At 48.9% G+C, this 10871-nt stretch overlaps 1 protein-coding gene across 1 annotated transcript in view; it reads left to right on the forward strand.

Moving 5' to 3' along the window:
• Positions 1–910: 910 nt before the first annotated feature.
• Positions 911–10871, forward strand: part of LOC114564872 (apoptosis-stimulating of p53 protein 2-like) — a 50424-nt gene continuing 40463 nt past the window's right edge. The window contains 5 exon segments of the mRNA XM_028592518.1: positions 911–1084; positions 4171–4318; positions 4974–5087; positions 6589–6665; positions 7910–7996. Of these exon segments, the coding sequence (XP_028448319.1) occupies positions 1079–1084; positions 4171–4318; positions 4974–5087; positions 6589–6665; positions 7910–7996 (432 nt within the window). The 5' untranslated portion in view covers positions 911–1078.

The following is a 10871-nucleotide window of genomic DNA, read 5'->3' on the forward strand; positions in this document are numbered from 1 at the left end:
GGGAACATTGGGAACATAGGGAACACAGGGAACACAGGGAACATTGGGAACATTGGGAACATTGGGAACATAGGGTTAGTTCCCCTTTAAGTTGCTCTTTAAAGAGTAACGCTGTTACTGCATCCCAGGCAGCCTCTGCTCCATTTCAACCGGTAACGGCCAACAACTTCTGCATGTAAACGACTCTGGGAGTGTGTGTGTGTGTGTGTGTGTGTCTCTGTGTGTGTTTCTCTGTGTGTGTGTGTGTGTCTGTGTGTGTGTGTGTGTGTGTGTGTGTGTGTGTGTGTGTGTGTGTGTGTGTGTGTGTGTGTGTGTGGGGGGGGGGGGGTCTGTGTGTGTGTCTGAGTGTGTGTCCTTATTCATTTAAAAAACAGACAGTGTTCTTCTGGCTCATTACATTACATGACATTACATGTCATTTAGCTGACGCTTTTATCCAAGGCGACTTACAATTGAGTGCTTTCAACTGTGAAGGTTCAAACTCCAGACAACAAGTAGTAAGTGCAAGTACATTAGCTTTAAATAAGCTAAGCTACAAAGAGAGATATGAAAGTGCAGTTTAGACATGTGCAGGTTAAACATATGAAAGTGCAGGTTAGACATATGAAAGTGCAGGTTAGACATATGAAAGTGCAGGTTAGACATATGAAAGTGCAGGTTAGACATATGAAAGTGCAGGCTAGACATATGAAAGTGCAGGCTAGACATATGAAAGTGCAGGTTAGACATATGAAAGTGCAGGTTAGACATATGAAAGTGCAGGCTAGACATATGAAAGTGCAGGTTAGACATATGAAAGTGCAGGTTAGACATATGAAAGTGCAGGTTAGACATATGAAAGTGCAGGCTCAGAATGGGCCTTTGCATCATGAATCGTACAGCTCTGCTCCTTCGCAGGATAAATAAAGGCTGCTGAGCGCTGCCTCCCTCCGTGTGGGCTGGCAGGCTGCAGGAGGCTGGATCTGGCTTCGGGCCCTGGCAGCAGATACCCTGCTGGTGTAACAGATGGTCCAGTGCATCATGGGAGAGTCATGTCCACAAATATCCATTACAGTCTTAAATAGCACAGGAAGCTGCCATGGAGGTGAGGAAGGCAGGTTGAGCGTGTCGCATCGCACACTGGTTTAGCACGATACGTGGAAGGACACGTAGGGGATTTAAAAGGCACATTTGTTGATGTTGTTGAAAGTTTTATTGTCTTTTTGTCTTGGTTCAGACACTGTGTTTTACAGCTAGGCGTTTGGGTGAAAACGCAGATTTTTTTTAGACGTTTTGAATGGGGGTATTGGGTTAAGGCTGCGACCAGAGGCAGAAAAAACCTGCAGGGGCGAAAAATTTGAGTTCAATTTAACTTTTGGGGGTCAGTGGACCCAGCAGCAGCTAACGTTAGACCCAGCAGCAGTGGGTCAGACCTTTAACGTTAGACCCAGCAGCAGTGGGTCAGACCTCTAACGTTAGACCCAGCAGCAGTGGGTCAGCAGACCACTAACGTTAGACCCAGCAGCAGTGGGTCAGAGGACCACTAACGTTAGACCCAGCAGCAGTGGGTCAGACCTCTAACGTTAGACCCAGCAGCAGTGGGTCAGAGGACCACTAACGTTAGACCCAGCAGCAGTGGGTCAGACCTCTAACGTTAGACCCAGCAGCAGTGGGTCAGAGGACCTCTAACGTTAGACCCAGCAGCAGTGGGTCAGACCTCTAACGTTAGACCCAGCAGCAGTGGGTCAGCAGACCACTAACGTTAGACCCAGCAGCAGTGGGTCAGAGGACCACTAACGTTAGACCCAGCAGCAGTGGGTCAGAGGACCACTAACGTTAGACCCAGCAGCAGTGGGTCAGACCTCTAACGTTAGACCCAGCAGCAGTGGGTCAGACCACTAACATTAGACCCAGCAGCAGTGGGTCAGACCTCTAACGTTAGACCCAGCAGCAGTGGGTCAGCAGACCACTAACGTTAGACCCAGCAGCAGTGGGTCAGACCTCTAACGTTAGACCCAGCAGCAGTGGGTCAGAGGACCTCTAACGTTAGACCCAGCAGCAGTGGGTCAGACCTCTAACGTTAGACCCAGCAGCAGTGGGTCAGAGGACCTCTAACGTTAGACCCAGCAGCAGTGGGTCAGAGGACCACTAACGTTAGACCCAGCAGCAGTGGGTCAGACCACTAACATTAGACCCAGCAGCAGTGGGTCAGACCTCTAACGTTAGACCCAGCAGCAGTGGGTCAGAGGACCACTAACGTTAGACCCAGCAGCAGTGGGTCAGACCTCTAACGTTAGACCCAGCAGCAGTGGGTCAGACCTCTAACGTTAGACCCAGCAGCAGTGGGTCAGAGGACCACTAACGTTAGACCCAGCAGCAGTGGGTCAGACCTCTAACGTTAGACCCAGCAGCAGTGGGTCAGCAGACCTCTAACGTTAGACCCAGCAGCAGTGGGTCAGAGGACCTCTAACGTTAGACCCAGCAGCAGTGGGTCAGACCTCTAACGTTAGACCCAGCAGCAGTGGGTCAGAGGACCTCTAACGTTAGACCCAGCAGCAGTGGGTCAGACCTCTAACGTTAGACCCAGCAGCAGTGGGTCAGAGGACCTCTAACGTTAGACCCAGCAGCAGTGGGTCAGAGGACCTCTAACGTTAGACCCAGCAGCAGTGGGTCAGAGGACCTCTAACGTTAGACCCAGCAGCAGTGGGTCAGACCTCTAACGTTAGACCCAGCAGCAGTGGGTCAGAGGACCTCTAACATTAGACCCAGCAGCAGTGGGTCAGAGGACCTCTAACGTTAGACCCAGCAGCAGTGGGTCAGAGGACCTCTAACGTTAGACCCAGCAGCAGTGGGTCAGAGGACCTCTAACGTTAGACCCAGCAGCAGTGGGTCAGACCTCTAACGTTAGACCCAGCAGCAGTGGGTCAGAGGACCACTAACGTTAGACCCAGCAGCAGTGGGTCAGAGGACCTCTAACGGTAGACCCAGCAGCAGTGGATCAGAGGACCTCTAACGTTAGACCCAGCACCAGTGGGTCAGAGGACCCACCCAGCAGCAGTGGGTCAGAGGACCTCTAACGTTAGACCCAGCAGCAGTGGGTCAGAGGACCCAGCAGCAGTGGGTCAGGACCTCTAACGTTAGACCCAGCAGCAGTGGGTCAGACCCCACTAACAGCCCAGCAGTGGGTCAGAGGACCTCTAACGTTAGACCCAGCAGCAGTGGGTCAGAGGACCTCTAACGTTAGACCCAGCAGCAGTGGGTCAGACCTCTAACGTTAGACCCAGCAGCAGTGGGTCAGAGGACCACTAACGTTAGACCCAGCAGCAGTGGGTCAGAGGACCACTAACGTTAGACCCAGCAGCAGTGGGTCAGAGGACCTCTAACGTTAGACCCAGCAGCAGTGGGTCAGACCTCTAACGTTAGACCCAGCAGCAGTGGGTCAGAGGACCACTAACGTTAGACCCAGCAGCAGTGGGTCAGAGGACCTCTAACGTTAGACCCAGCAGCAGTGGGTCAGACCTCTAACGTTAGACCCAGCAGCAGTGGGTCAGAGGACCACTAACGTTAGACCCAGCAGCAGTGGGTCAGAGGACCTCTAACGTTAGACCCAGCAGCAGTGGGTCAGAGGACCTCTAACGTTAGACCCAGCAGCAGTGGGTCAGAGGACCACTAACGTTAGACCCAGCAGCAGTGGGTCAGAGGACCTCTAACGTTAGACCCAGCAGCAGTGGGTCAGAGGACCTCTAACGTTAGACCCAGCAGCAGTGGGTCAGAGGACCTCTAACATTAGACCCAGCAGCAGTGGGTCAGAGGACCACTAACGTTAGACCCAGCTGCAGTGGGTCAGAGGACCTCTAACGTTAGACCCAGCAGCAGTGGGTCAGACCTCTAACATTAGACCCAGCAGCAGTGGGCTGCACTATATGTATTGTCCCTGACAAATAAACTGATAAAATAAGATAAAAAACTGTGAAATATAATATAATATAAAGTCTACTTGTACTTCTACTTGTACATGCACAAGAGATGGGCCGTTTCCGTGACACTCAAACCGCCAGAGAATCGCGGGATACCTTTTGCTGGTGCGTCCCTAAGTGTGTGTGTGTGTGTGTGTGTGTGTGTGTGTGTGTGTGTGTGTGTGTGTGTGTGTGTGTGTGTGTGTGTGTGTGTGTGTGTGTTTTGTGTTTGCAGATGTTCCTGACCGTGTACCTGAGCAACAACGAGCAGCACTTCAGTGAGGTTCCCATCACGCCGGAGACGCTGTGCAGAGACGTGGTGGAGCTCTGCAAGGAGCCCGGTGAGGCCGACTGCTACCTGGCTCAGGTGTGGAGAGGCTCAGGTCAGTTCCCCCCCCAAAAAAAACACTGAGTGATAAAGACCATCAAATGTATGTAGCGCACAGACATTTTTACTTCCCACCGACCATGTCCTCTCGGGTCAAAAACACTTTTTTCAATGTTTTTGTCGTTTTTTTTCAACGTTTGACATATGTTTTCACTTCCACTACCACTAACAACAACTATTTTCACTATAGTTTCTTATTTTTGGAATTCATAGCCAATAAACCTTGTGTATATGAAGTTATACCTCATTTTTTAGTAAAAAAAAATTAGTAATAATTTTGACTAATATTAGAGGAATGTATGTCGATGGATAATCAGAGACTGGTGTACAGTATGTCAAAGGTTAGTCAGAATACCGTTTAAACCATTTACATTTTATTTTTCAAATGCTATAAAATAAAACACTCAAAATTCAAAGAAAGCAATGATCAGTAGTTGTACTTGCGGAGAGCGTTGCAGGGAACCATCCACGTTATTTTTGTGTAATTTAGTAAAAAAGAAACCCATATTTCTGATGTAGAGATTCTGAAAACGGGTCAAATTTAAGGAGTTTTAAGGCTCTCAAGATTACAACTTCTGATCTCGTAATTTTCCCATCTGATTCTCTCGAAGTAAACGGTGGATGTTGTGTGTTTTTTTTTAACCAATCAGAGCACGTGGTTGGAGAAGGCGAGCGGATGTTGGAGGTGTTGCAGCGAGGCGGGCAGCAGAGGGGCGAGGTCCGTTACCTCCTGCGTCACCAGAGAGCTCCGGGACCAGAGACGGGTAAGAAGGAGTCCTGGATCAACTGATTGTACTAGCCTGATGAGCCCGACCCACATCCAGATGTTGGGTCTGGGAACTCCCCATTGGCTGGTCTCAATCCGAGGGGCGGGATCAACGGTTGTCTTTCAAATTCCCCTCTGCACGCAATAGGATAGCGCTACAACCAATCAGAGCTACGCTGGTTGATAGATTAAAGGTCCCATGGCATTTTAACATTAATATGAGTTCCCCCAGCCTGCCTGTGGTCCCCCAGTGGCTAGAAATGGTGATATGTGTAAACCGAGCCCTGGGAAGACCCAGGACTAGGTGGAGGGATTATATCTCCAACCTGGCCTGGGAACGCCTCGGGATCCCCCAGTCGGAGCTGTTTAATGTTGCTCGGGAAAGGGAAGTTTGGGGTCCCCTGCTGGAGCTGCTACCCCCGCGACCCGACACCGCATAAGCAGACGAAGATGGATGGATTTTTAGGGCATTTCCTCTCTAACTGGGACGTTTTGGGACCGATTGGTGGCATTGCTGTGTACAAGGGTGTAACTTTAGGTTTAACATTGGGGAGGGTTGAGATCTCCAAACTATCTAGGGAGGTCCCAGGACATGTCTGCATGTAATTAAACTCCAAAATAAACACCAAAAAACACCCATCCCCCTCTCAATTTAGGCCTATGGCTGTGGACCAAGTTCCACCAAAAAAAGTTCCTTCCCGAGACTATTTAGCAGAGCCACTGTCGCTGTGTCCAGCTCTTAGTGCCGCCCGATACCGTTGGGATTGGTCTAAAGAAATGCAAACAGCCAAGAGCATTTTTTTCTCCTATCCCAGAATGCATCTGTGGTTCAGCCAGACCTTCCTCCGCAGCGCTGCGCAGACATAGCTGGACATGAGAGACTAATAAAATGGTGAAAATAGTTAAAGTGAACCGTGAATGAAAGATAAATGAATATTTTGTGCTGATGATAATAATAACAATAACAATAATAATAAATTTTATTTAAAGGCGCCTTTCTCGGCACTCAAGGACACCGTACAGGGATACAAAAGACATTAAAACCAGCTAAACAAAAAGAATACAACAGACCTGAAGGGAAAGTCAGAGGACCGTTAATATCTGTACTGTAAGTTCTTACTGCAATCCATCCAGTAGTTTATTGAGAAATATGGGTCTGCATAGTGGTGCTCCCTCTTAGTGGATTAGAGGACTAATCGGTGGTTTTGCTCTTAGTCAACTTAGATCTCTTTAGTCCATTAGTCATGATGCTGTTTTCATGCTGAATGACTTATTTCCAAGAAACGTACGAGCACATCTCTGGTAAACACAAGAACTAAAGTGGTGCTTTTAGCACGACTCTTAGTGGAGAAACTCAGATTTACAGATCTGTCGATTAAATCAACTAATCGATTGAATGAGTGTTAGTGGACTAAGGATTTCTTCAATCGAGCACAGCCCTGGGTCTGCAGCTGAGAACGTAACGGTAGCGTCGACACTGATTGTGTTTTCCCGTCCAGGTGGATCCAGAGCTGCGGATCAGATGGTGAAGAGGAACCAGCTCAAAGCTTCCATGGACAGATGCCTGGAGAACGGGGTGAGACGCCGGTGGTTAACCTGCAGACTACCAGAGAATAGAGTCAGGTTAACCTGCAGACTACCAGAGAATAGAGTCAGGTTAACCTGCAGACTACCAGAGAATAGAGTCAGGTTAACCTGCAGACTACCAGAGAATAGAGTCAGGTTAACCTGCAGACTAACCTGCAGACTACCAGAGAATAGAGTCAGGTTAACCTGCAGACTACCAGAGAATAGAGTCAGGTTAACCTGCAGACTACCAGAGAATAGAGTCAGATTAACCTGCAGACTACCAGAGAATAGAGTCAGGTTAACCTACAGACTACCAGAGAATAGAGTCAGGTTAACCTGCAGACTACCAGAGAATAGAGTCAGGTTAACCTGCAGACTACCAGAGAATAGAGTCAGGTTAACCTGCAGACTACCAGAGAATAGAGTCAGGTTAACCTGCAGACTACCAGAGAATAGAGTCAGGTTAACCTGCAGACTACCAGAGAATAGAGTCAGATTAACCTGCAGACTACCAGAGAATAGAGTCAGGTTAACCTGCAGACTACCAGAGAATAGAGTCAGGTTAACCTGCAGACTACCAGAGAATAGAGTCAGGTTAACCTGCAGACTACCAGAGAATAGAGTCAGGTTAACCTACAGACTACCAGAGAATAGAGTCAGGTTAACCTGCAGACTACCAGAGAATAGAGTCAGGTTAACCTGCAGACTACCAGAGAATAGAGTCAGGTTAACCTGCAGACTACCAGAGAATAGAGTCAGGTTAACCTGCAGACTACCAGAGAATAGAGTCAGGTTAACCTGCAGACTACCAGAGAATAGAGTCAGATTAACCTGCAGACTACCAGAGAATAGAGTCAGGTTAACCTGCAGACTACCAGAGAATAGAGTCAGGTTAACCTGCAGACTACCAGAGAATAGAGTCAGGTTAACCTGCAGACTACCAGAGAATAGAGTCAGGTTAACCTGCAGACTACCAGAGAATAGAGTCAGGTTAACCTGCAGACTACCAGAGAATAGAGTCAGGTTAACCTGCAGACTACCAGAGAATAGAGCAGACTGGAGCCGAGTCATCTGTGCTGTCCCTGACTCTGACTGTGTGTGTGTGTGTTGTTACCTGTGTGTGTCTGTGTGTGTGTTACCTGTTTGTGTGTGTGTGTGTGTGTTACCTGTGTGTGTGTGTGTGTGTGTGTGTGTGTGTGTGTGTGTGTGTGTGTGTGTGTGTGTGTGTGTGTGTGTGTGTGTGTGTGTGTGGTCTCCGTGACGCTGAGCGACCTGCAGGATCTGGCAACCCGACAGCAGCAGCAGATCAACACCCAGCAGCAGCTGCTGGCCGCCAAGGTGCCAAACACACTGCTGCTAATGCTAACGCTAACGTTAACGTTAACGTTAAAGATATGTCATCTAGACATGAATACATATTAATAAATTACATGTTGATGTTTGAAAGTCTCGAGGTTTTGATATGAATGCAGATATATGTAAATGCAATTTAAAAAAAAAATTATTTGATTTTCTAGTATTGCTCCTGTCAATCCAGAAGGAAATATTCTGGAGCCTATTTTGCCGTCAATACTGCCGACGTTGTCTTTGCTGTAATCAGATCATAATATATTTATGTTTATGGGTGTTAACCGGTGGAGTGTGTTTGGTGTTAACCGGTGGAGTGTGTGTGGTGTTAACCGGTGGAGTGTTTGGTGTTAACCGTGGAGTGTGTGTGGTGTTAACCGTGGAGTGTGTGTGGTGTTAACCGTGGAGTTTGGTGTTAACCGTGGAGTGTGTGGTGTTAACCGTGGAGTGTGTGTGTGGTGTTAACCGTGAAGTGTGTTTGGTGTTAACCGTGGAGGTGTGTGGTGTTAACCGTGAAGTGTGTTTGGTGTTAACCGGTGGAGTGTGTGTGGTGTTAACCGGTGGAGTGTGTGTGGTGTTAACCGGTGAAGTGTGTGGTGTTAACCGGTGGAGTGTGTTTGGTGTTAACCAGTGGAGTGTGTTTGGTGTTAACCGGTGGAGTGTGTGTGGTGTTAACCGTGGAGTGTGTGTGTGTTAACCGTGGAGTGTGTGTGGTGTTAACTGGTAGAGTGTGTGTGGTGTTAACCGGTGTGTGTGGTGTTAACCGCAGAGTGTGTGGTGTGTTAACCGGGTGTGTGTGGTGTTAACCGTGGAGTGTGTGTGGTGTTAACCGGGAGTGTGTGGTGTTAACCGGTGAAGTGTGTGTGGTGTTAACCGGTGGAGTGTGTTTGGTGTTAACCGGTGGAGTGTGTGTGGTGTTAACCGGTGGAGTGTGTGTGGTGTTAACCGGTGAAGTGTGTTTGGTGTTAACCATTGGAGTGTGTGTGGTGTTAACCGGTGGAGTGTGTTTGGTGTTAACCGGTGGAGTGTGTGTGGTGTTAACCGGTGGAGTGTGTTTGGTGTTAACCATTGGAGTGTGTGTGGTGTTAACCGGTGGAGTGTGTGTGGTGTTAACCGGTGGAGTGTGTGTGGTGTTAACCATTGGAGTGTGTGTGGTGTTAACCGTGGAGTGTGTGTGGTGTTAACCGTGGAGTGTGTGTGGTGTTAACCGTGGAGTGTGTGTGGTGTTAACCGTGAAGTGTTTGGTGTTAACCATTGGTGTGTTGTTAACCGGTGGAGTGTGTGTGGTGTTAACCGGTGGAGTGTGTTTGGTGTTAACCGTGGAGTGTGTGTGGTGTTAACCGGTGGAGTGTGTGTGGTGTTAACCGGTGGAACCGTGTGTGTGTGGTGTTAACCGTGGAGTGTGTGTGGTGTTAACCGTGGAGTGTGTGGGTGTTAACCGGTGGAGTGTGTTTGGTGTTAACCGGTGGAGTGTGTGTGGTGTTAACCGTGGAGTGTGTGTGGTGTTAACCGGTGGAGTGTGTTTGGTGTTAACCGTGGAGTGTGTTTGGTGTTAACCGGTGGAGTGTGTGGGTGTTAACCGTGGTGGTGTGTGTGGTGTTAACCGGTGGAGTGTGTTTGGTGTTAACCGGTGGAGTGTGTGTGGTGTTAACCGGTGAAGTGTGTTTGGTGTTAACCGTGGAGTGTGTTTGGTGTTAACCGTGAAGTGTGTTTGGTGTTAACCGTGGAGTGTGTTTGGTGTTAACCGGTGTGTGTGGGTGTTAACCGGTGGAGTGTGTGGTGTTAACCAGTGGAGTGTGTTTGGTGTTAACCGGTGGAGTGTGTGTGGTGTTAACCGGTGGAGTGTGTGTGGTGTTAACCGGTGGAGTGTGTGTGGTGTTAACCGTGGAGTGTGTGTGGTGTTAACCGTGTGGTGTTAACCGTGTGTGTGGTGTTAACCGTGGAGTGTGTGTGGTGTTAACCGTGGAGTGTGTGTGGTGTTAACCGTGGAGTGTGTTTGGTGTTAACCATTGGAGTGTGTGTGGTGTTAACCGGTGGAGTGTGTGTGGTGTTAACCGGTGGAGTGTGTGTGGTGTTAACCGGTAGAGTGTGTGTGGTGTTAACCGGTAGAGTGTGTGTGGTGTTAACCGGTGAAGTGTGTGTGGTGTTAACCGGTGGAGTGTGTGTGGTGTTAACCGGTGGAGTGTGTGTGGTGTTAACCGGTGGAGTGTGTGTGGTGTTAACCGTGAAGTGTGTTTGGTGTTAACCATTGGAGTGTGTGTGGTGTTAACCGTGGAGTGTGTTTGGTGTTAACCGTGGAGTGTGTTTGGTGTTAACCGTGGAGTGTGTGTGGTGTTAACCGGTGGAGTGTGTTTGGTGTTAACCATTGGAGTGTGTGTGGTGTTAACCATTGGAGTGTGTGTGGTGTTAACCGGTGGAGTGTGTTTGGTGTTAACCATTGGAGTGTGTGTGGTGTTAACCGGTGGAGTGTGTGTGGTGTTAACCGGTGGAGTGTGTGTGGTGTTAACCGGTGGAGTGTGTGGTGTTAACCGGTGAAGTGTGTTTGGTGTTAACCATTGGAGTGTGTGTGGTGTTAACCGGTGGAGTGTGTTTGGTGTTAACCGGTGGAGTGTGTGTGGTGTTAACCGGTGGAGTGTGTGTGGTGTTAACCGGTGGAGTGTGTGTGGTGTTAACCGGTGGAGTGTGTGTGGTGTTAACCGGTGAAGTGTGTTTGGTGTTAACCGGTGGAGTGTGTTTGGTGTTAACCGGTGGAGTGTGTGTGGTGTTAACCGTGGAGTGTGTGGTGTTAACCGTGGAGTGTGTTTGGTGTTAACCGGTGGAGTGTGTGTGGTGTTAACCGGTGGAGTGTGTGTGGTGTTAACCGAAG

Source organism: Perca flavescens, chromosome 2, assembly GCF_004354835.1.
Source record: "Perca flavescens isolate YP-PL-M2 chromosome 2, PFLA_1.0, whole genome shotgun sequence".
Classification (NCBI taxonomy): Eukaryota; Metazoa; Chordata; class Actinopteri; order Perciformes; family Percidae; genus Perca; species Perca flavescens.